At 39.6% G+C, this 25,906-nt stretch overlaps 2 protein-coding genes across 6 annotated transcripts in view; both read left to right on the forward strand.

Annotated features, from left to right (window-relative positions):
* LOC121934963 (cytochrome c oxidase assembly factor 8) overlaps positions 1–25,906 on the forward strand; it is a 723,331-nt gene that overhangs the window by 366,514 nt on the left and 330,911 nt on the right. The window lies entirely within an intron of this gene.
* MARK3 (microtubule affinity regulating kinase 3) overlaps positions 1–25,906 on the forward strand; it is a 95,803-nt gene that overhangs the window by 21,902 nt on the left and 47,995 nt on the right. For all 5 annotated transcript variants that reach the window (XM_042475801.1, XM_042475792.1, XM_042475817.1 and 2 more), the window contains 7 exons: positions 5,234–5,287; positions 8,788–8,836; positions 20,097–20,162; positions 21,844–21,914; positions 23,567–23,623; positions 24,631–24,867; positions 24,978–25,097. In XM_042475801.1, the coding sequence (XP_042331735.1) occupies positions 5,234–5,287; positions 8,788–8,836; positions 20,097–20,162; positions 21,844–21,914; positions 23,567–23,623; positions 24,631–24,867; positions 24,978–25,097 (654 nt within the window). The remainder of the gene's footprint in view (positions 1–5,233; positions 5,288–8,787; positions 8,837–20,096; positions 20,163–21,843; positions 21,915–23,566; positions 23,624–24,630; positions 24,868–24,977; positions 25,098–25,906) is intronic.

Consider the following 25,906-nt stretch of genomic DNA (forward strand, 5'->3'; position numbering starts at 1 on the left):
GGACAGCAACCCGGCCCCCGGCTCAAAAAGATTGCCTACCCCTGTTCTACATCCTGTTGCTTTTTCACCATCTCCTCCATGGAGTGGCTTTACCATTTTCTCCTCCTCTTCCTGTTGGTCCAAACATAAGCAAGATATGCCTTTTAATTATTTTGGGCCTCTTTAGAGGCCTTCCCTTACTCTGAGGGTTCGGTTTTCTGACTTTTTCCCTACTAGTACTGACTATTTGTTGGTTGATTATGTCCTCCTTTCATTTCTTGTGGCTTTTAATTTTAATTTTTAATTTTAATTTTAAATCCCTTTAAATTCAGCTCATTCAAAAATTCTATTACACATTCACCCTAGTTTCTTCAGACAGTCTCCATTTTTCTTTTTCATTGGAATTCTTTGCAATTGTGCCTTAAGCATCTCACTTTTAGGGGTGTCCCCCACATCATGAACATCCTTCCTTTTGAACATCTGACCATGGGATCTCATTCAATATTTCCCTAAGCTTACAGAAAGTTCTTGATGTCCAGCATCCATGTCTGGCTATGTTTGGCATCTTTTTCTCTGTATAACAGAGAACATGGTTGCCACCACCACGAAGGATCCCACTATTATCTCATTGACCAGTTGTTGTTTTTTTACTTTTGGTTAGGATTAGTTCCAACAAGGTTGCTCCCTTTGTTGGTTATTTACTTTGTATATTCCATTTTTTCCCATTTTGCAACCTAGGGCTCTCCTGCCTTCCTCCAGCATATTTTTGTAAATCTGGTAAAGTGTGAGTTAGACAATGCTAGCCATTCCATCTTCTGGACAGCAAAATTGTCAGTAGGGCAAGCAAAGAAATTGCTTTACCTTATATTCTTCAAAGAATTTGACTTCTGTAACTTTCAGACTGCATTATGTTTCCCAATACTACTGTATCTCTTTGTTTTGAATGTTTGATAATCTGTTCTATGATGGCATCATCAATGACTTCAGTCTGGCTTGGTGAACTATAGAAGACCCACACACTGATAACGCTGTTCTCCCCTGGCTTAATTTTCGCCAAAATGTTCTCAGTCTGTTTTCCAGCATTAAGTGATGGGTATCCTCACATGTGTACACATCCATGACATATAATGTTGTTCCTTTCAGTTTCCCGTTTGGTCTATTTCTTTGGATTGGGTTATATCTCTCGGTTGCTACATTCCAGTCATGAGCCTCATCCCACCAGATTTCAGTTTGTGCCTACCAAATCATGTTTGCTTTCCTCTGTTAATAACTGAAGTTCATCTTATTTATCACACTCTGTACATTAGTGTAGAAACATTTGAGACCATAGGTCTTTGCCTCCAACTGTTTGTTCATTTTCTTCTTCTACCTGTTGATGGGTTCTTATACTGTCATCTCAGTTTTTCCTGTATCATTATGGCTGGTGTGCCCAGTAGTTGGTTCTGGAGTACTGTTTTCCTCCCATGTATACCTTGGTTTAAACATTCTGCACAGGTTGTTAGAGCTCATAGCAAATAGGTTCTTGCCAATTTCTCAAGTACAACCTTTATCTTGTTAGAAGTCTTCGTTAAAGGAATGCCAACTGTGGTCTAAGAAGCCAAATAATAGCACCATCTGTGAAGCCAGTTGTTTACTTCCAGTATTCTCTCCCTGGGCCATGTCCTTCAACAGGAAGGTGTGATGAAATAACAGGGTCCTTCAACTCCCCACCTTTGAAATACATTGGAGGCTATATCTTGAAGCATAATTCCTCCCCACATGATCAGGTTGATGGCGGGCTAAGTTTGTCAACCTCTCTGTTGTTACATCATAAATATTCATACCTGAAAGACAGCATACTTCTTGAGACAACTGCTTCTGTTCCTCTTAACCTCATGATTGCTTTTTAAGGAGAGAGCTTGGAATGAATTACATAGCTTCATACTCACAGATTGGTTCCTATAGTTCTGCTTCTGTGTGTCATACTCATCCAAGTGTCTGCCTCTTACATTTGACAATTCTCTTCTTCCCTCCTCCCCGATGAGATTCTGTAGAGCTCAAATAGATGCATCTTCTCTTCCATCAACATTCAACTTGCAGTTATTGTAGCTGTACCCCAGGAAAACAACAAAGTTGTTGGAGATCTTTGCAGCTACTTCACCATCCATGTTGAGTGGCTCTGTGTAGGCACTGTCATACCACTCTGGTCTGCCCACTTGAAACTTACCTGTTTTCATTTCCTTATTTCATATGTGCCTGTTTGCAAGCTCCAGAGAATGAAGGAGCAGCTCTAGAGAGCTACTGGTTTGTTTGCTTATTTACATATTTAGAGTATTTATACCTCTCTCTTCAGCCACAAAGGCTCTCAGACTGTCTCAGAAATGGTTAATTTGACAGTTTTCTGCCCTCAGGCTTACAGTCTAAATAAGACACACAAGGAAAATGGAAATGTTGCCTTTATAATGCCTTTGTGCAAATCTGTATTGAAACTGCACTTAGTAAACTAGTCACCACATCTCAAAAATATTTTAGAGCTGAAAATAATGGTTAACAGTAGGAGAGGGCTATTACCTTCATGTTCTACTTTTGAATTTTCTGTAGTTGGCTGCTCTCAGAATTAAATATAGTACTAGGTAAGACTGTGGGCTACTTCAGCAAGTGGTGCTCATGGTCTTAAACAGAACAAGAAATTTGTTGAGCTTTGGACAAATGGAGTGGTTTCAAGGAATTTCATGAACTCTTAAATCACTTTAAGATACCTTTGAAAGGCTAGATTTGTAACTCCTTTTGCTGCTTGAGAGTTGCCCTTACTTTGTCAGTGCTGCAGTATCTGTTCTTTAGAATTGATAGCTACATTATTTCTTAGTTCCATGATTGCTGCCACTACATCTGTTTCATTTCCCCCATTGCTGCTAGTGAAACAGTTTCTAATTACATCGCTATATTGGCTGTGTACACCTCTTTCAGTTGTCCTGTTGTTGAACCTGTATGTGGAAGACATCATGAGCAGAGCAGGCTTAGACTCAGAGGCAGGAGGTGTGAAGATAAGGAGAGGGAACATCAACAATCTAAGATACACAGGTGACATAGTGTGACACTAGCAGAAATAAACAAAGACCTGAAGCAATTATTGAAGGAGGTCAAGGAGGAAAGTGCAGAGGTTGGATTAATGCTGAACATTAAAAAACAAAAACAATGATAGAATAGTTACAAGAATTCACCCTAAACAATGAGAAAATTGCAATAGTTTCCCTACCTTGGTTCAAATATTGATCAGAATGGAGACTGCAGTCAGGAAAGCAGAAGAAGACTTGGATTAGGAAGGGCAGCTATGAAAGAACTGGACAAGATCCTAAAGTGTAAAGACATAACACTGAACACTAAAGTGAGAATAGTCTAAGCCATAGTATTCCCCATCACCATGTGTGGATGTGAGAAATGGACAGTGAAAAAAGCAGATAAGAAGAAAATCAATTCATTTGAAAGGTGGTGCTGGAAAGAGTGCTGAGGATACTGTGGATGGCCAAGAAGACAAACAAATGGGTTCTAGAACATCAAGCATGAACTCTCTTTGGAAGCCAAGGTGACTAAATTGAGGGTGTCTTATTTTGGCTGCATCATGAAGACAAATGAATCATTAGAAAAGACAATGCTAGGGAAGGTGGAAGGCAGTAGAAAGAGAGGACAACCACATGCTTGATGATTAGACTCATTCAAAGAGAACCCCAGGCATGAGCCTGCAGGACCTGAGTAGAGGGGGTCTTGGAGATGTCTCATCTATAGTGTGGCCATGAGTCAAAGTCAACTTTAGGGCAGCTAACAATGATGACCGTTGTTGAACTTTATCAGACCCTTCTGTCTGTTCTGCCAGCATTTTACATGCATAAGAAATGGCTTTTTCTCATGCCTAAACCTTGGAGTCCCTGCCAGTAGTGTTCCCCCAACAGCCTAAAACCTCCTTATTTCAGATTGTTTTGGATTGTTTTGTCTTACAGTGCACACGCGCCATATGTGGGCACACTATACACGGCTTCGAGCTTGCACTGAAGCCGTACAACAGTTAAAGAAATGGTCCCTCCACAAGCACACACCATTTTTTGCAATAGCATGCAAGCATACATGGATTTCCCCTTATGCTGGGGGATCCGGAAGGGATCCCCCACAGAGGGGAAGGGCCTGCTGTATTACTCTGGCCTTGCATCTGTATTTTTAATTTGGTATTTTGAACTGATTGTTATTTTTAGGTACTTGTCTGCTTTTATCAACACATTTCCTATTTCTTACATGAATTATTTGTCACTGTGGGTTTTGTTAGTTGCCTTGGATATTTTAATGAAAAGGTAGGATATAAACAGAACTAGCCTAGGTCATTTTACTGCTTGAGACAAAGGACAAGAAAGTTACTTTCCTTCATTTTATAGACGCTACCTAGATGGGCAGTTGAACCATGCTTTCAGTATAGGGAATGGGACAATGTCTAGCACCATACCTGTGAAGAGTAAATTGTTCAAAAATATTGGGGTCTTCAGCCTGCTGAATTTAAGAGATTTATGAATTTATGCCTCATTCACACTATGATTTAAAGCGGCTTGCGAATAGGATCAAGCCAGCTTATATGTGCCTCGTTCACGCTCGAGTCAATTTCAAACCCGATTGTGTTCTGGCTGATTCAGATTGAACCAGCACAATTTCTCCTGAACCAGGTTTTTTGAAAATAGATCTTTTGCAGGTTATTTTCAAAAGAACTGGTTTGCAACTGCTGTGAACAAATATGAATACTCACTTATATCTCATTAGTGGGAAGCTAGTATGATCCTTCAGTTATTTTGCTATCCAGTTTGGGATATGTTTTTGTGTGTTCCCTCTTTGGGGATGTCAGATTTTTGTGTTTGCTTTTTGAGCACCAACTGTATTGATGTCCACCTGATACTAGCTTTTAACAATTTCAGTTGGATAAGTTGTGAGACACATGATGAGTTACAACCTGTGATTTATTTTAGTTAGAGATTGATGGTGGCACATCATGCCTCATTCATTACACATCCATAGCAGTCCTGATTCACATCTATTGAGGATAAATGTTTGCATCCGCAGGTAATGCCAGGTATATTTTTGTAATGCATTCTAATTTTACAGATTGTATTTTCAGACTTAACATTGTTTTGTTTTTTGCAGTGTCCTTTCAATGAGAGGTTCACTGTTAATATCATTACTGCCTCTGAATCTTAGTATTGACAAAACCCAGTCTAACACTATTATTATTATTTTCTTCTAGGTTGCAATAAAAATAATTGATAAAACTCAATTGAATCCGACTAGCCTACAAAAGGTAAGTTCACTTGGATTGGAATAGGGGATGTGTGAACCAACCTGTGGCCTCCCTGGCCATTTTAGTCGCCTTCACAGCCTCGCCCCTCCCAATTTATTTTTCAAATGCTGTATGAGTTCCATGCACAATTCAAAAATTGTTGAATTTATTTTAAAAGAAATATGAGGGTATGATGATTTCAGCTTTTCAGATGTTCGTTTCCCTTTATAACCTATTCTACTATTATTCTCTTGTCTATTCTGTTTGAGTTAATTTTAAGCAGTGCATGCATCTTACTTTTTTTTAGAGAACTGCATGTTCAGTACACTGCTACCTCGGGTTACGAAATTAATTCATTCCGCCATTCCCTTTGTAACCCGAAAATTTCGCAACCCGAAAAGGCTTTCCGTTAGCGCTGGAAAGCCTATAGCCGCGCTTCGCATTTGAATTTCGTGCCGAAATGAATTTCGTAACCCGAAAAATAGTTCGTAACCCGGAACAGTTTTTTCCAATCCAACTTTTTCGTATCCCGGAAATTTCGTAACGCGATCATTTCGTATCCCGAGGCACCAGTGTAGTTGTTTCGTTTGAATTATGACTTTTCCATCCAGTGGAATCCAGTGGATCTTTCAGTGTCATCAGATGAATTTCCTTTAGGAGTTTACACAAAAATGTCTTGAAATAATCACTTATTAGCCATATTTCTATATCCTAATACCCCCAGACTGCTGCATGAACTGAACAAAACTGTGGGCAGCATCTAAATAAAAGACAACTGCAGAGATCTGTTTTCTTAGATTGGAACTACACCATGAATGACAGATTGAAGTTTGAGAATTCAGGTTGCCACTTAACTAGTGAAATGCAATTGAGTAGTTGCAAAAGATGTAACCCTGATGCGTTTCCTTTGCAACCCCTATCTCTTAGCTGTCTTCCCTTTAGGTGCACCCTTAATGCAAATCAGGATCCTTCTCTGGGAAAAAGCAGCCTTTGTGGGTGTGTGTTTAGAGAGAGAAAGGCAAAAGGATGTAGGAATCCATCCGTCCTACAGCTTCTTTGTTGGCAATCACCTGCTGCCTTTCAGCTATTCAGTGTTGCCAAACGTACAGCTCCAGGCTGTGAAACTATGCTGTGTTTTGAACAGTGATTATTGTAGTTGTTTGAATACTGACTCCTTATATTTTTCTCCTGTGCTGTTCTGGCAAGCCAGTGATAGCATGCTAGTATAATTGAGGACAGTAGCTGGTATAAAATAAAAATTACTTGATTGCCGTCCCCCTTTTGCATTAAGAACAGCTTTTAGAAAATAATCAAGAAAATGCTTGGGAATGTCAACCATCTGGAGTTTTGGGCCACTTGAAAAGATGTATGAACCAAACATTGTTTTGAAGAGGATTAAACAGTACTGCACTTCCTAGGAATCAGGCTTTTTGTGTTCTTGGGAAGCCTCCAAAGACTGAAACACTCACCCACCCATTGTACGTTATCAGCATTTTAATTAAAGTTTCTTAGTTTGTGAAGGCAAAACTAAAGAAACAAAAACATGAAGTTTAGGCTTGTAAATTCATTACAGTTGTTGTTGCCTTCTAGTTTTTTCTGACTTAAAAGTTCCCTAAAGTGACCCTATCAGAGGGTTTTCTTGGGAAGATTTCTTCAGAGAGGATTTTCTTTTACTTCTGAGTAAAGATTTCTTCAAAGGGATTTCTTTTACCTCTGAGGCTTAGAGAGTGTGACTTGACCAAGATCACTCAGTACATTTCTATGACTGAGTGGAAATTCAAACCCTGGTCTCCATAGTCCAGTGCTGAAACCACTACACCATGCTTGATCTTATTACAATTAACTGTTCATTTAATGTAGGGAGAAATAACATACCAACATAGTGAAGTCAAAATTTTATATCATTTAATTATATCTTGCCTTCCTCCATTTATGGGGATTCAGGGCTGCTAATAAGGCAATTATCAGTCTCTTTTATTATATGCCTTGTCATCTTAAAAAAACACCAGGATTTTTAAAAAACTAATGAATGTGTGTGTGTTTACCAAATGCCCTTTTAAAACTATTTCCTAAGAAATAGAAAAACATTGTTTGCTTTTAAAGAAGGATTGCATTTGAAAAATAGCAAGTAAAGATTTGGGGTGAGGGGATTTACATTCTCTCAGTACATTATGGGTTGTATTCAATGGCTGACCGAAAGCATCCATCAGTGGACTAGAGAGAGATTTGGTGATGTATGGTAGGTTGTAGTGGAAAAGGTGGACATGGGCTGCCCCAATCCACTGGTGGAAGTCTATCATCTGTAGAATTACCAGAATTGGATATACAGATATCTGTGATCAGTGGAAGAAACTGCCCTTGTTTTGTGCAGTTGTTAATTAATGCAATAGCAACTCCATTTTCTGGCCATCATATTCTGCTTAATCTGCAATGTTTCACAATGGAGTGTGATTTATTCTTTTTTCTTTTTAAAATAGACAATGGAAATTCCTAGAGTTCATCAATTTTTTTAGATAAAAGAAAGGCAGAATATAAACCATGAGAAAGATTTGCCAAATATGTATTCAGAGTGCCCCCCCCCCCAAATACTTGTTAATGTCTTAAGGACTGGATGGCCCTTGTGGTCTCTTCCAACTCTACTATTCTATGATTCTTAAAACATCCTTTATAACTGATATGTCCCAGGATAGTTTCTTTGTTGCTGACAGTTGAGTATTTGCTTCCCTGCTAGGATTTCTTTTTGCTTAGGTAGATAGATATTTGTTTGATATTGGGAGACTTCCTTAAATTCATGGTATTTTCTGTGGCTCTGTTTCACCATCTAAATAGGCATGTTGAAGGAGGGAATTGTTTGTAGAGAATGAAAAGGAATGGATCATTCATAGGAGTTGTCTTCAGTAGGCAGACATCTGGTGCTATATGCACATGCTCACTTCCAAGATGTGTCATACTGACAGAGTTCTGCAAACTTTGCTATTCTTCTGTATCTATGGCTTAATTTTGCTACTGAAAAATTGTGCAGCAAGAAGATGCCTAGTTTCCTTCCCCATTACTATTCTTGAATATTTGTGTTAGCTTGTTGGCAGGATCACAAAGGTCATTGTGTAACTTTTTTAGATAAACACTTGATTTTGACCCCATTACTGGACAGATTCCAGATACCTGCAAAATTATGGTTGGAATGTTCAGCCCTTGGCACTTGGAGTACTGAAGTATTTCTAGAGTCCAGATTAAGAAGATCTGAAATCAGTTTGAATGTCTTTCTGAAATCTCTTTAGCATTAGCATCTTAAAAAATCATAGAATCATAAAATTGGAAGAGACCATAAAAAGCTTTGACTTTAATGAGCATGGCTTGTATAGTAGGAGGGTGCAGGGAGGTTCTTTGCTCTAAAGCCTTTCCTGAAACAGCTTTCATTTTTCAAGGTCCTAAAAATGTGATTATAGCTTCTGCTTTATTTTAAAGAAAACAAAGTTGATGGTCATTTTTATCATTAACCTCTGTATTATCTTTTGTTCTAGCTCTTCAGGGAAGTAAGGATAATGAAGATATTAAATCATCCCAATATAGGTAAAATGTGTCTACATATATTTGTGTGTGTTTGTGTGTATTCTATATGTATTGCCACATATGTTGAAAAAAATGCCAAAAAAACAACCCCCAAAACCTGGGTCAACTTATATGTGGGTAAGTGCTGGAATAGGGACCCATTGCAAAGGCATTTACAAGAAGCAGAGGCAAGAAGCCCCTCTTGGCATGGCAGGGTGTGGAAGCAGCACTCTCATCCCATTATTCCTCCCTTGCCCAATCTGGAGAAAGAAAGGCAGCCCTCCCTCCTTCCTCACCTACTTTTTTTGGCATGAGTGGTGTTCAGAAGCCATGGGGAAGTCTAAATAGGGGCATACTATATACATCTCTGCAGAAAGATTGTAGTGTGCATTTTTATAAGAGCATTCTTTATAAGTCTTTCCAGCTGCCATTTTTACAGGGGCATTCTGTATAAACCTCATGAGGCCTGGCAGTCTCTGCAGAGAAGCTTATACACTGTGGCTCTATTTAAAATGGCCACTTCATTCTCTCTTCAGTTTCCCTCATGTTGCTGTTGTATGCTGCTTGGGCCAAAAAAAAGTAGGCGAGGATGGACGGAGGGCTGCTTTCATGACAAGAGGGGCTTCTTACCTCTGCCTCTTCTCACTGTCTTTGTGCTGGGTCCCTAATAGAGCTTTCCTTGCTCCCATCCCTTCTCCTCCTTTTCTTGCTGTTCTCCCACCTCTTTTTTCCAGGCCACATTCTCATTTTTTTTCTTCATTTATATTCCTTTTCCTGTCTGTATTTGTATAAAGATATTTGAAGATTGGCAATGCCATTTATGTTCTCACTTGTAATCTCTTAAATAAACTCTTATCTGGCTCTTTAGCTCTTCCTAAGTATGTTCCCGCTATACAATTTTAAACAAGAAGAAAATATTTGTTTGTTATGTGCTCCTGAGTTTTACCCTTGACTTGTCTATGTGTCATAGCAAAATCCATAATCTGTCCTCAATTTATGCATGAAGTCGACTTACGTATGTATATGTATGTATGTAGAGAGATCTTGTAGCACCTTTGAGATTGAAAGAAAGAGGTTGGTAGCATGAGCTTAAGTCTACTTCCTTAGATGCATTTGGTTTGGTGGGATGTGTATATGGTGTGTATGTGTGTGTTATATATATGTGACTGTTGAGCCATTCAAATCCTTTTTAAAAATGCATGTATAAATTGAGTGAGGTTACTGTACTTTGAGTAGTTTCATGGACTGCTTTTGCTTCTCATCCATCAGCCTGTTCTGGATTTTGAACTGAAACATTACCCTGTGTGTATAAAATACGACATTTCAAAAAGTATTATTTAATCCTGTATGTATTCATATTAACCACTGTGATGTTGCTCTAAATTTCCCTACTACAGTGTTACAGTGCCCTTGGTCTATCTCTAACAAATTGGTCATTTATAATAGATTAAAGTTAGGTTTACATGAGAACAGTAGTGCCCTAAAGAGGTCTAAAGCCTTTTGTGGAGAAGAAACAAACAAACTCAAATGCAACATTCAGACCACTCATGCAATTCCTGCCTCTCCTTAAAGTTTCACAAGCAGTTGCTTGGTACATTAACCCAGTCATGTGATTATCTGTATAGTAGATTAACACTGCCCTCAATCACTGCTCCTCCCTCCCAGTTTTGCTGCACTGCAGAATGATGGGCTCATCATAACTACCCTCAGGATACCACAAACTCCTCATAAGTCAAGTGATTGAGGCAAGCTGATATTCTACAGGGAAAGAAGCTTCATTGCTCATAAATGCAAGCGTAAGGAGTTTACTTGCTCTATCTCAGAGAAGATTACTGGGCACTTACACCCAACATCTCAGATACATTAAAATTACTATTAATGGGATTGCTTTTAATTGTGTCAAGTACTGATGCAGAAGTAAGAAACTGGTGAGCCAATCCATGTGGCCCTTGTCCTTGGGTCTTACTATCTCCATTCCATTAGCTGCTCTTCATTATAACTCACCACCAATCAGCACAACCTGCCTTCCCCGCATGGAGCATGGTTTGACCCTACCCCCTACTGTCATGCTGCCTTTAGAAGGTTACATATGATACAATGTATCTTCAGGCTGTAAAGTTTCAGGTTTTTCTGCAAGTAAACTAGCTAAAGGATGACCTCAAGTCCTGTTTCCTTTTCTTGAAGAGAATGGAAAGTGGGGGTTGGTAAAAGGTGATACTCTTTTTGTGTTTTTGTGTTGCTTATAAAATAAATCTCATGACTCCTAAAGAAAGAGTTCAAACTATTACTCATCTCAGCACTTCCTAATCTCCAGACTCAACTCAGATTTCTCTTGACAGCTTCTACATAATCCTCAATGCCTGCCTTCACACTTACTATGAAAATTCATAGATTAAGAGGTGATATGATCGCCCTGTTTAAATATTTGAAGGGATGTCATATTGAAGAGGGAGCAAGCTTGTTTTCTGCTGCTCCAGAGAACAGGACCCAGAACAATGGATGCAAGCTGCAGGAAAAGAGATTCCACCTGAACATTAGGAGGAACTTCCTGACAGTTAGGGCTGTTCGACAATGGAATGCACTCCCTCGGAGGGTGATAGAGTCTCCTTCCTTGGAGGTCTTTAAACAGAGGCTGGATGGCCATCTGTCAGGGATGCTTTGATTTGGATTTCCTGCATGGCAGGGGGTTGGACTGGATGGCCCTAGTGGTCTCTTCCAACTCTATGATTCTATGATTCAAGGCAACTAAAAATGTCCAGTATAAAAATAAGCTACAATTGATACAGTAACTTACAATAATGGCTTCTGAAGATATTAGTAATTCCAGACTCTTTGTGCAATGAGTATGTCTAATGTACAATATAAAAAAGAATGTACTGATAAAACCTTTTTGTTCTTGGGAGAGTTGTTGCACATACTGAATTTAAAATCTAGGCATGCTTTTGCATATATAAGTGAGTTTTGCCACCTGTAACTAGCATTCAAAAATAGCCACAGCATTCCCAATTAAAATAGCTTAGATTTGCCTAAGCTATTTCATGGGGTGGCTGTTTAAGAACATTGACACCTATTTGTTCCCGCTGTTGGAGAGAACCTTGGAGGGAAAAAATAGTAACTAGTTTTTAACTGCCAGGAGATTATTGGTCTTTCTGTCAAATCATCAATGATTACATTAAGGTTTCCAGGGAGTTTTTAGGAGCGTAGAAACATTTTGAAAGACTGATTTAAAAAACAAAACAAAAAAAATCAAAAACTTTTATGATGCAACTCTTTTCTTTCCTCAGAAATATTTTTTTTCACACTTTGGAAATGTTTGGCTATTACTTTTTGCTCTAGGAAAATATTTACTAGAATTTAATAATAATAATAATAGGATTTATTTATATGCTGCCCAATCACTGGGCATCCGGGCGGCTTAAAACAGAGGGGATAATAGACAGTTCCCTGCCCTCAGGCTTACGATCTAAAAAGACACAAAAGGAGAAGGGAGGGGGGGGGGGAGGAATCAGTCCAGCATTCTTCTCTCCCTTTGAGGCTTGGTCCAAGGCAGATGGACTGCAGAGAGGGCTCTTTTTCATAAATTTTAAACAAAAACTGATGGGATGCATTCATGTGATCTTAGTGTGCGATAAAACCATCCTTTCTGACACAACTGCAAATTGTGATGGATTGAAGCTAGAAGTATTTCATTGAACAAAGGGTGGTAAACTAGGTAACTGATACTCAAGTGGTGGTCTGTGTACTGGTGCCTATTTGTGGACAGTTGCCTGCCAGCCTGTTGTAAGTTTCTAGGAAGGAGACAGTTGTAGTTAATGGGTATAAATATGGTGTTGATCTGTAGCACACTGCAGCAGGGGGACTTGCCATTCTTCCACATCAGATAGGCACGTTACAGACCGCCCAGAAGGGGCGGTCTGCCCTCGCCGCCATTTGCAGCGCGGAGGAGCCCCAGCGTCCAAACCGCGAGGCTCCTCCGCGCTGCAAATAAGAAGCGCCAAAATGGTGCTTCTCTTTGCAGCACGGATATGACACCATGAGGCGCCAATGGCACACTCGCACCGTTGTATGTGCTGTGTGACATGCGGACGCAGCACGTCCGCTATGTAAAGATGGCGGCCCCCGTGTGGAACGGGCGCTGCCATTTTGTACGGACTGGGTCCTTATTAGGGTTAGGGGGGTTCGGAAGGGATGCCCCTTTCTAACCCTAATACGGACCCAGTCCGTACTTTATGCCCGTTTGTAACGGGCCACAGTTTAAGAAGTTTTAACTGTCTACTGAATTAAATCACTTCTAAGTCCCTCATAGTTCTGTGCTTAAATGTTGCATATTGGATTGAGAATTGCCTGAAAGAAGCAGTTGTTTAGCATTCTGTGCCTTACTTGTCTTTCTTTCTTTTTTTCTTCCTCTTTCTCTGGGAAGTGCAATTTACTAGTAGTTTCAGTACATAAGGTGTCAGATATATAGTGAAATCTATTCTTTAATCAGATAATCTATTGGATAAGAATGAAACAAATATTAATATGAGAGGGTACTGAAATGTTATCAGCCTGACCAAGAAGGGGATAACCTCAACCTATAAAACTTAGATGCTATTCTGTATTGTCACCACAAACTTTGATACACTTGGCACATTGCATCTCGGGTTTCTTTAATTGTTCCAAAACCTATTCTGATATCTGGTCACTGAAATACTGCTCTGCTGTTGATGCTGCTGTCACTTTATATCATTAGAAATTTTCCTTCCTTTCAAACTCTTTTTATGGTTTGGAAACAGGAAATTATAAGATGAGGCAAGATCTGGTGAGCAGAGTGTATGGTCTGTGCACTCAAACCCCAAATTCTTCAAAATATCTATTGCCTTACCAGATCTGTGAGCAGGTGCGTTGTCCTCCAAAAAAGAGAACACCCTTCTTCAGCTTCCCTCTTCATTTTCCTTCAGTGCTTCATTTAATTGGCACAACGTAGGGTTCTGCATTAACTCTTTGGCCCTTTTGAAGATAGTCAGTAATCAAAATACCTTCCTTATCCCAAAAAACTGTGGCCATGACCTTTTCTGCTGACATTTGAATTGAATTTCTCCAGCTGTGGAGAATGCAAGTGCTTTCACTGCAAGGACTGTCGTTTGGTCCCCAGATCATGGTGACGTAACCATGTTTCAACAGTGACAAGTCATTAAAAACCATTACAGTGCGCCTGCATTATTCTTCTAATGGAGCTCCAGCATACATGTTTTTTTCTTTACGCGCGGGTGGTGGTGTCCGGAATGGATCCCCGTGTAAGGAAAGGGTGCACTGTATTGCTAGATTACTCAAAATGCTGCAAAATCAATTTGGAGGTATCCACTTGATTTCATTTCTGGTGAACAGTCAAACATTTTGGCACCTACTTGGCTAATAGCTTCTGCATAGCCAACTGCTCACGAATTGCAAACCTGATGTGTCCCCAGGTATTTCTCATGTCTCGGCAATTGTTTTAGCTGAGATTTGCCCAACTGCCAAAGTCAAGTCATGAACACCCGCAACAGTTTCAGGATTTGCCACTGTTGAAGGCCTCTCAGGTCTTTCTTGTATCTTCAGTCTCAGAATATCCACACTGAAAGTTGGCACACCACTTCTTCACAGTTGAGTAGGATGGGCAATTTTTACTCAGTGTTTGCATCATAAACTCATGGGTTTCTTTTTGAGTTTTCCTCTGCAGAAACAGGAACTTCATGATAGCCCACTTAAAATTCCACACTTTTTGTTGACATGGTTCTATCAATGATCTGAAAAAATCAGAAATCAGAGCTACAGGCCTGCAAATTGGCAATTTACAATACAAAAACCACTCTCTCCAGCTACAGTGACAAAATTACACTGATTTTGCGTAGTTGGTTGGGCCAAGACCTTTTTAGCACCCCCGCGTAGAAGGTAGAACACTAGCTGTACAAGTGGGATGTAAATATGACATGTAGTGATGATCTTGCTGCACAATAATTTTGAAAGTCCATATAGTTCATTTCTGAGATACCTTCTAACAGCCATATATGCTTTCTCTAACTGAATCTATAAATCTTAATTTTATTATCTAAATACAGACCATACTCTGGCATATGTGAATGATATTATATCAAGACCTTGTGAAGCAAAGCAACAATTTCTTTTACAAGTTTTCCTCACTAGATTTTTTCCAATTTGGAATGCCTTTTGTGTAGTAATAGCAGGTATTCAAGGAAAAGGGTATGAAAAATATATGAACTTTATAGTTGGTGTATAAATAAGTCTGTTGTTCTGCACACTTTGTAAAGAATTGAATCCTCATTTTATGCTGCCATTTGATTTTTCTCCCTTTCCTCCTTCGGTTACAAGGCTTTAGGCAGCAAGAGCTAGAATTCAGAATTACAGAAAACATTGTTTTCTAGAACAATAATGGATGGTGCAGATTTGAAGTGAGCACATTGTGACCCATGAATAGCATGTAGTCCCCCATGGCTGTTCTTTTTTTTTTTTTTAAAGTATATAACCACTTTTACATACATGTTTACAATATGCACTTTCTTAAGCAAATGTTACAATGTTCGCATTAATATGTTCTTTACCATAAACAAGCTTAACCTTTATACTTTCTTCTTTTTCTAAAATAAAACTTCCCTCCTTTTAGAACTTACTTACTTATTGCGTGTGCACCTGTTAATCTTAAGAATAAAAATCAATGTAATTGGTATCTTCACCTTTTCTCTAGCTTGTAAACTTTTCTATCTAGGTTACTGCTTGTTTATTTATGATTACGTACTGTATTCTCTATTGAACCGTATAAAGATATATTTTTCAATTCCTAGCCCATGGCTGTTCTTGTGACCCCTAGCACCCCCAGTCCAAAATATTTATTTTGCTCGAAAATGCCCCGATTGCAGGCATTTCCACCATGTTTGAAGCCCACTGCCCCTCCCCCAATGATCAAAGAACATTTTTGCAAAATGTTTCAAACATTCTTTTTTTTTTACTCCAGTTTTACCTACTTTTATAGAAAAATAATGCATGTGAACATAAGGAACTGCTTAGTATTGAGTCAGATAAGTAGTCAATTTAGTCCACTTCTTTCAGAGGCTACACCACCTGGATGACTTACAAATTGTTTGTGGATTAAAATTCCCAGTCCATGCTGGCAGAGGCAGATAGAAAATATAGTTTAAAACATTTTAGTCAAATGCAATAAACGATTGGCTGACTGACATTGGAGAGCACCAGTTTGGGGTGATCTTTGGGTCTGAGGCACAGTGCTGTTCCATAGAGCTGCATGAAATCCTTTTGAAATTCTTGTAACCATGGGTGCAGTGAGGTGGACCTAGAACCTTTTAAAAACAGTACATGTACTCTGCCACTGAGCTGTGTTCCCAGCCATTTCTTGTTAATATTGCTGTCACTCTTAGAAATCTGAAACACTTGTGGCAAGGTTTTTTCCTTCTCTGGGAAATTGAACTTCTGTTCATTTTAGCTAATGACGGTGACTACCTTGATAGAATAACAAGTGGCCTAAAGATTGGCAAGACTGTTAATTCTGTGCAGTTCCTGTGTTTATTGGTTTAAAACACTCTCCCTAATTCAAGGTTAGCTAACCAGTCAGTCTCTTTGTTACTGTTTCCCTATAAGAATATATAGAATATATAGTTACCAAAGTAATCTGTTTCCTAATCTAAATATTTTTTAGTGTTCCTAAAATGGGTGACAGTATTTAAAAAGTAAAACAAAACAAGTAATGTCGTTTTAGCCTGTCTTAACTAAAAATGCAGGCACAGCCTATGGCCCATCTTAACTGTGCCTTGAATTTAACAAGATAAGAGCATGTGCAGTTCAGAGCTTGAATATGATAAAATTTAGTGTTTGTATGCTTATTCATTAGTAATTTCTGAGATAGTATTCCTGGTGTGTTTGGGTAGTTTTATTCTTCATGTTATAAATATTGAAAACTGTAATAATCTTTGCGGATAAAATCTCTCAGATCAGGGCTGATCTTGACGCCAGTATTTATGCAGGTCCTGTAAGAGAGGCGTCCAAAGCGTCCGTGGCCCCAGTTATACTGGATCGCTTTGAGTTTGTTAGTACCGATGAAGTGGACAAGATCCTTCGAAGCGTTAGGAAGACGACGTGCTCTCTTGATCCCTGTCCCTCATGGTTGGCAGCTCAGGGGGGAGATGCGGTGCTGACTATGTTGCACCGCATCATTAATACATCTCTAAGAGAGGGTCAGTTTCCATCTAAATTGAAAGTGGCAGTGGTTAAACCCTTGCTTAAGAAACCCTCCTTAGACCCCCTGATTCATAACAACTATCGGCCCATCTCGCTGCTACCTTTTTTGGGGAAGGTGATCGAGAGAGCAGTCGTCTTCCAGCTTCAATCGATCTTGGATGACACCGATTTTCTGGACCCATTTCAAACTGGCTTCCGGGCGGGCTATGGAGTTGAGACTGCCATGGTCGCCTTAGTTGATGACCTCCGTCTGAGCATGGACAGGGGAAGCGTGTCCCTGTTAGTGCTCTTGGACATCTCGGCGGCTTTCGATACCATCGACCATGGTATCCTTCTGGAACGCCTGGGGGAGTTGGGCATCGGGGGCACTGCTTTGCAGTGGTTCCGGTCCTACCTCTCGGGTAGATTCCAGATGGTGGAGCTGGGGGACTGTCGCTCCGATAAGAGGGCACTTACATCTGGTGTCCCTCAGGGAGCGATTTTATCCCCTATGCTTTTTAACATCTACATGAAACCGCTGGGAGAGATCATCCGGAGACACGGGGCGCGGTGTTATCAGTATTTTCTCTGTGTCTCCGACTGATGCAGTAACTAAGGATGGCATCTCTCCTCTAGATGCCTGCTTGGCGTCGGTAATGGGCTGGATGAGGGAAAACAAACTCAGTGTGAATCCAGGGAAAACGGAAGTACTGGTGATAGGTCCCTCGGTTCCGGGTGGTGAGATTTGTCAGCCTGTCCTGAATGGGGTCATGCTCCCCTTGAGGGACTCGGTGCGCAGCTTGGGAGTACTCCTTGATTCGTCGCTTCATCTGACATCCCAGGTGGACGCGACGGTCAGGAGTGCTTGTTATCAGCTTCGGCTGATACGCCAGCTGCGCCCCTACCTGGGCCGTCGGGACCTTGAAACTGTTGTACATGCTTTGGTAACCTCTCGATTGGACTTCTGCAATGCGCTCTACATGGGGCAACCCTTGTACCAAACCCGGAAGCTTCAATTGGTGCAGAATATGGCAGCCAGACTGGTCGCTGGTAGTTCCAGGACAGACCACATAACACCTATTTTAAAAGATCTTCACTGGCTACCCATTTGCTTCCGAGCTCAATACAAGGTGTTGGTTTTGACCTATAAAGCCCTAAATGGCTTGGGCCCAGGGTACTTGGAGGACCGTCTCTCCCCATATAATCCGCCCCGCACACTCAGAACATCTGGGACCAATTTGTTAGAGGTCCCTAAATTCCATTTGGTGAGGACCTCACAGAGGGCTTTCACTATCGCCGCCCCCTCATTGTGGAATAAGCTCCCTATAGAGCTCCGTTCCTCTGCATCTTTAGTTTCTTTTAAGAAACAATTAAAAACGCATCTATTCCAGCTGGCTTTTTCACTCTAGGTAATAGTGTTCTTTCTCTGCTCCTTGTTCTTGTTCTTCGGCCCCGGATTAGTGCAATATACTGTCTTTTTCTTGCCCCTAGTGAATTGTGATTTGTGATTTGTATAGATTCCCGTTCCTACCCCTAGTAATGATGTTTTTAAACTTTTTATATTGTGATGCTTTATCTGTATTTTATTGTTTCTTGTCTTGTAAGCCGCCTTGATTATGCAATTGGAAAGGCGGGATATAAATAAAAATTATTATTATTATTATTATTATTATTTGTCTAATCTGTATTAAACTCATATAAATGATCATAAAATAGGATGGACTCACTTGGATGTTTCTACATTAGTCTGTAATTTTTGCCCTTAGCAGAAAAGAGTTCTGTCAGTTTCCTAAAATGTAATCAATTGATGCTTCCTGTAACCACTTAGAGGACCTGCCCCATTGATTTTGTAAGTGGTTCCAGGGTTGCAACATTAGTCTGCATCCCCAAACACACCACAAGTTGCAGCTACAGTATGGAGAACTCACTGTAGTTCTGTTTCCAGAAAGGCTTGTAATAATTCTCCTGGATCATTCAGTCTGTGTTGTGATTGGCTTTTGATATTCCCCAATGTTTCTAAAGTGGCTAGTCTTAAAGTCTGAAGTCCATGTTGTTGGGACTGAGTGGGAATCAAATGCTTTGTTGCATTTTGCGAAGCTGGGCACATAGATTTTTAGCTTGAGAGTTTTGGGCAGTGGTAATATCTAATGGTTTGAGTTAAATGCTGAAGGCAACTTTTTGGAAGTTGGGAGGAACATTGATCCCTTTTAGTCTTCTTGGAGCAGAGAAAACGTTTGCTACCAGTAGGCAGGAAAGCAGTAACAGCCTCCAGAATCACTTACTGAAAATGGCCCTCCCTCCATTCCAAATGCCACCACCCTAGAAGAACAGGCAGTATCAGTTGGACTTCTCCACTGCCATTTCCTTCTCCTTCTGTGTCATGTCTTTTTAGATAGTAAGCCTGAGGGCAGAGAACTGTCAAATTAGCAATCTGTAAGCCACTCTGAAAGCCTTCGTTGCTGAAGAGCAGGGTATAAATACTTTACATAAATGAATACAATAACATGCTGTTTGTAGTGACAGGGAGTTTTCCTTCAAATACAAGCTAATTCACTCAAATTTGATCACAGTAGAAGAGCAAACTAACCCCCACTCCAACAAGATATAAAGGATGTATATGCTTTGTTTTCCAGCTGCATAACGTTCCCCAGACAGAGTGATTAAGCTGGAAAGCACCTTGTTTTAAAGTGGGGGTGTGTATTTTTTTTCTTCTGCTTTTGGGCTGCTGCAATGAAGGAATAAAATGCCTTGCTTTGAAAGCAAAGGTGTTCTCTTTTGTTGCTGCACCAAAATTTCAATGATTAGGAGAGGGCCATATCCATAATCCCTGAAGTAGTCAAGTCACATGAATTTATGTAAGATGACAGCTTCTGCAGTGCATTGTAATGTGAACATGTTTCCAGTAAGTGTTTGATTGAAAGATACATATTCTATAAATGTTTACTCTGTCTCTGTACAACATTTGCTATGCCTGTTTGAAATATAAAGTAGGAAAACAAAGGCCGGTTGACAAAAGCTGTATGTAAATAAACCTAATTGATACTGATCTCCTGAATCAGTTTTTTTTCCCTTCCAGTTAAATTATTTGAAGTAATTGAAACAGAAAAAACACTCTACTTAATCATGGAGTATGCAAGTGGAGGTGAGTATAACAAAGTTGTAAACAAAAGAGAATTCTTTACCAAGTCAGGATTGAGGTAAAATTATATATTAGAAATGTTCAATGTTTCAAAATTGCTCTCTTTTCTCATTTTAAATGCAAAAGTATTTAATTGCTTTAGAAGTCATTTAAGAGCTTGCTCTTATCACTGTCTTTGAGTAGTAAATGAGACTTTTGCAACAAGACTTTATATTAGTACAGTATGCTGTTTATTAAAATGTGGGTGAATAGATGCTCTGTTACATACATCCAAGCCACATTCTGCAGAAGGAATAAAACTTGCTGTTTGTAAAATAAAACACACTAATGACAGTGAAAGACAGGTATGAAAGGTGAGTTGCCAGAGGACTATTACTGATAGCGCTGATGGCATCTGCTGAGAATTTCCTGTCTTGGGTTGTCTGTCTTGATATGAATCATTTAATTCCTGATGTACAGCAATTGTAGTCACCACCTTGTATTTTAATTGGCTCCTATGACTTGTTCCATTAAGGGATACAAGCCTTTTAAAATTTCTTTTGGGAAGTTATCATCTTCTTCAAATATTTCAACAAGTTGCTACAAATCTTCAAGTATTGGTGTGCACTCCCTGACAGATTGTGTTTTCAGTAAGGGAATAGCCTTGTTGGCTACATGTTTCTTCCATGAATGTATGCAGATACACAAACTTCTCATTGTTTCTCCTCCACCCACAATAGTGAATTTGGTTCTCTGATTGCTGATTTTTATGTAACTAAAATGGCTCAGCCCATGTGTAGTAGTGGAACAAACAAACCTAGAGGTGGGTGAGTGAATCACAATATAGTCCAGTGACAACAGAACTCCTCATGAGAAGAAAACTTGGAATTGCTAAGGGAGTTAGAGATTGTTTTGGTCACAGTTTTATTTGAATTGTAATTCTAAAAAAACAAAAAAATGTTGTACAGTGGTGCCTCGGGTTACGAAAGTAATTCGTTCCGCGGCCGCTTTCGTAACCCGAAAAGCCTTCGTAAGCCGAAATGCCATAGGCGCTAATGGGGAAAAGCCGCGATTCCGTGTAAAATAGCGCCGAAAAGCCCAAAAGTTTTTTCGTAACCCGAAAAAACATTCGTAACCCGGAACAATTATTTCTTATGGGATTTTTTCGTATCCCGAAAATTTCGTAACCTGGGTATTTCGTATCCCGAGGTACCACTGTATTTATTTTTATTCAAGTGGAATCACCACCACCCTGGCACCCCTTTTCCAGCCCCTTGTATTTATTGAAAACACTTGAACAGTGAATTTGGTGTTGTGTGAAGTGTGACAGGAGAATTGGCTGAAGTTAGAGGGAAGCACCAGCAGCATGGGGCTTTCAGGGCTACTAGGGAGTTGAGGGAGAGAGTAGTCATTGGATACATCCCAGTGTTAATAAATCTCCTTAGTTCTGTTTTAGACCATTTTTCTGTCTGTAATATTACAACAATCACTACTTCTGGTTTGTGCTAGTAGAATATCTTACTTTTGTGAAATGATGTTCAATTAGCCGTATGTCTACCAAATTAATTCTTAAGATTCATATAACTTCTTTGTGTCTCTTGTCATAAATTGTTGGTGTCATCAAAGTGCCACTGTCATGTTCTGAAATAAACTAGCTGCTGCCATACTCAAATTCTGTTTAATCTTTTGCATATCTTAATTACAGGAGAGGTATTTGACTATCTAGTTGCACATGGAAGAATGAAGGAAAAAGAGGCAAGAGCCAAATTTAGACAAGTATGTATGGACTATGCTAGATTTCTAGATAATATATTTTTGAAGATTTTCTCTCAGTTCTTCCTCCAAGAGGGGTTTGATGATGGAAAATACTGATAAAATTGGCTAAGCCAACTTGGTTGCAATTCACATGCACTTGTTGTGTAGCCATGTGGGTTAGCACTAAAAAGAGCTTCTACATTGTTGATTATGTATTGTTAATTCCTGGAAAAGGCGAGATAAAGTATCCAGTTGCACTCATGTCCTGTTTCATACCACAGTATGGGCTAACCACTGTAGAAATCCTGACTAGGTAGGATTTTTATTTGAACCAGCTCTTGTTACGTTTCTTCAGAAGTGAGTCATGGCTGCCTTTTTTCATTGCTTCCAAATAAAAATGTTAGGGTAGTAGAACTAAGTTAGCCTAAATATCTACATGCACCAGATCCTGCCCGATCATGGAAGCTAAGCAGGGTCAGCTCTGGTTAGTCCTTGGATCATAGAATCATAGGGAAAACACCAACCAATACTAGGTGCTGTAGGTTGTATTTTAGAAGAAGGAACTGACAAAACCACCGCCTAAGAAAATCCGAAGAAATTCATGGGATTGCCATAAATTGATACACACAAAAAAGACTAATTCCTGAGGCAGCTTGGCTATAGTGGGTTGCCTGGGTGTTCTTTCTGACCTGAAAAATGGTATACCTTCTTGCTACTTTAAGTTATAATCCCTAGGTAGCACCTCTGTAGCAGCTGGCTCAGATAACACTTAATAAAGAAGAATTGTTACTCAGACAGTAACACCAGGTCTGGTCTGATTGTGGAATCTAAACAATCAGCTTTGGTTAGATTTGTTGGTTGGAGGGAGCTGGGGCCAGGGCCAAGGCTTGGCTTTTGGAGCCCAGAGGCTCTGTCTCAGGTGCTGGGCCTGGGGACAGGGCTTCCATGTCCCAAGCCTTGGCCCTGGACCCGGCCAGGGCAAAAAGGAAGGAAGGAAGCAGGTAAGGATGGAAGGAGGAGGAGGAGGAGGAGGAGGCAAGAGAGGAGAGGAAAGTAGGCAAGGGACCTTTGTCCTGCTGTTTGTAATGGTGGTGCAACCACAAGGCTGCACCGCCATTAAGGAGAATGGAACTTGAGCATCCACAATATGATTTGGTATCTGTACGGGGTCCAGAATGGATTCCTCGTTGATGCTGAGGGCCCACTGTATTTTTAATTAAGGCCATAATGGAATGAAAAATACATGAATTGAAAAACACTGAGAGAAAGCGCATAGTCAGTTTGTGCTGGCAGTATCTTTACTTCCCCAGAAAATATTGAAAGCTGGAGAAATCTTAATCATAAGAGATAAGGTGTTATTCTTGCCACATACTGTCCAACTGTTAAATCTTGTTTACTATACAGAGAAGGCTCCGGTGGCCTGGGTAATAGGCTTGCCTTCACTTATCTCTCTGACTGTTATCCTAAATGCACTTATTTGAATAATTCTTATTGATTTCACTGGAAATTAACCATAATTAAGTGGGTTTAAGTTTGTAATTTACTTGTAATGTGTATTACATTGACTGTGTAATTGCTTCTTGATTTTAGCAACTACTGTTAAAAATGTATGACTGCAAGTCTGTTTCCTCGATATATGCCATTTTATATAATTGAGTTTGTTTTCTATCCAGATAGTATCTGCAGTGCAGTATTGCCACCAAAAGCATATTGTTCACAGAGATCTCAAGGTAAGAAGAGAATCCCAAGAATTTCTGTATGAACAATATTCACATTTATTTTGTAGATCATTCTGATTTTGGATAGATATTGATTTTTGCTTATTTTATACTGGAAAAATAAAAGATGATTTTCTGTAGCTATGAACCACTGCTTGGAATATCAAGGATATAATGCCTGCCTGATTTATAACTACAGATTACCATATTTCTAAAACAAAATGAGAAGCACATATGAAAAAATCCGGTGGATAAAGAATTGTCTGCCTGTTTTCTATACCATCACTGCTTGTCTCTAGGAAAAGGAAGCAGTGACACCAGGGCTAAAGTCCATTTCATGGAGTCAGGCTGTAACAGCAGCAGTATTTATGCTGTTGTATACTTTCTTGTCCTCACAGCTCATCTTCTGTTGAACCCTATGGGTAATTCTTACGCTTCTTTGGATCTTCGTGTGTCACCATACTAGTTTTTGTGTGTCACCTTACCCCTTTTCAAGAGGTCTCTTTTCTTAAGCTCCCACTACCACTGTTGTTAGCCTGTGCTCCCTTATCCCTTTCCTCTCCATTCCTCAGAACTCTTACTTCATAAACAGGAAACTCAGTTCCAGTGCTGCTGCTAGTTGAGCCCTCCAGGTAATTTTACATAAATTCATTATGACAATTCTGCTTTCAGAAGAACCAGAACTCTGTTTTCTGTATTATGATAAAAGGAGTTTCTTACTAAGCAGTTGAAGCTGGGATATGCCAAACATTTCTGAGTCACTAGGAAAAAGAGTTTAGAAAGCTGACTGTCCTACAGTTCATATAAACAACTAATTGGCTAAAGATACAGCCACAGCTAGTCAATGGCTGTATATTTATGTTCTGCAACAATATAATCTATGAGATGCCTTTGCCAGGGAAATTTTATTACTTTATCACTTCAGCTCAATACATACTGGATATCAAATATGGCAAGCTGCTTTTTAAAAAATCCTACAGGGAGAATATTTACATCTTATTAAATATTTTTCCATCTAGGCTGAAAATCTTTTGCTTGACGCAGATATGAACATTAAAATAGCCGATTTTGGTTTTAGCAATGAGTTTACAGTTGGAAATAAACTGGACACATTTTGTGGCAGTCCTCCTTATGCTGCTCCAGAACTCTTCCAAGGCAAGAAGTATGATGGACCTGAAGTAGATGTTTGGAGTTTAGGTGTTATTCTTTATACTCTTGTGAGCGGATCTCTGCCTTTTGATGGACAGAATCTAAAGGTACATGCCTCACTGAGGATGATGGTGGGCTTTTATCATTTTTAAAAATGGTTATATGTCAGACACATATGCAGCTGTTGTATTTTGTTTGTTGTTTGATGTGCTTTAAGGAACTGAGAGAGAGAGTACTGAGAGGAAAATACAGGATTCCTTTCTACATGTCAACAGACTGTGAAAACCTGCTAAAACGTTTCCTGGTGCTAAACCCAACTAAAAGAGGCACACTTGAGGTAATGTAATTGCTCACATTTCTCTTTACTTCATTGCAAAGATTTCACTAAATTTGAGCTATAAATTTACTTATGTGTTATTATTTTCCCTCAATAGAAAGGAATACCATATTTTGGAATTAACTGAAAAATTCTTCTGTTATGCGGTGGAATATTTTACATCAGCCATAATATTCCTCTGCTGTAGTTAGGAAATCATTTGCTCTAACCTTCATACAAGCTGCACCTAAATTGCAGTTGATCTTGTGGACGAATTCATGTAAACACTGAATTGAATTGTGCTAATTAAACCAATTATACTGTTAAGCAGTTGGACATAAATTAGTGTATTGTAGCAATTCATCATCACACTTCTTGGTTAAAATTGTTATGGAAGATGTTGAGCTCCACCTAGAGGGTGTTCTTTGTCTTAATTCAGGCCAAACCAGATAAATGTCTTTTTGGATTCAAGCTAACACTGCCAAAAAACAAAACAAAACATGAAAATCGATAGTACATTCTAGGTAACCTAGATTCCAAAGACTGGAACGTTAATTCCAGAACGCATTTGGCGACTTGTACTGTGTTGCTGTTGTTGTGCGCCTTCAAGTCGATTCTAACTTCTGGCGACCTATGATAGGGTTTTCTTGGCAAGTTTCTTCAGAGGGGGGTTGCCCTTGCTGAGGCTGAGAGAGTGTAAATTGCCCGAGGTCATCCAGTGGGTTTCTATGACTGAGCCAGGATTTGAACCCTGGTCTCCTAGTGTTCTGGTCCAGTGCTGAAACCACTACACCGTGCTGGCTCCATAAACCACACTGGCTCCATGTGTT

The sequence above is a fragment of the Sceloporus undulatus genome, chromosome 1, assembly GCF_019175285.1.
Source record: "Sceloporus undulatus isolate JIND9_A2432 ecotype Alabama chromosome 1, SceUnd_v1.1, whole genome shotgun sequence".
NCBI lineage: Eukaryota > Metazoa > Chordata > Lepidosauria > Squamata > Phrynosomatidae > Sceloporus > Sceloporus undulatus.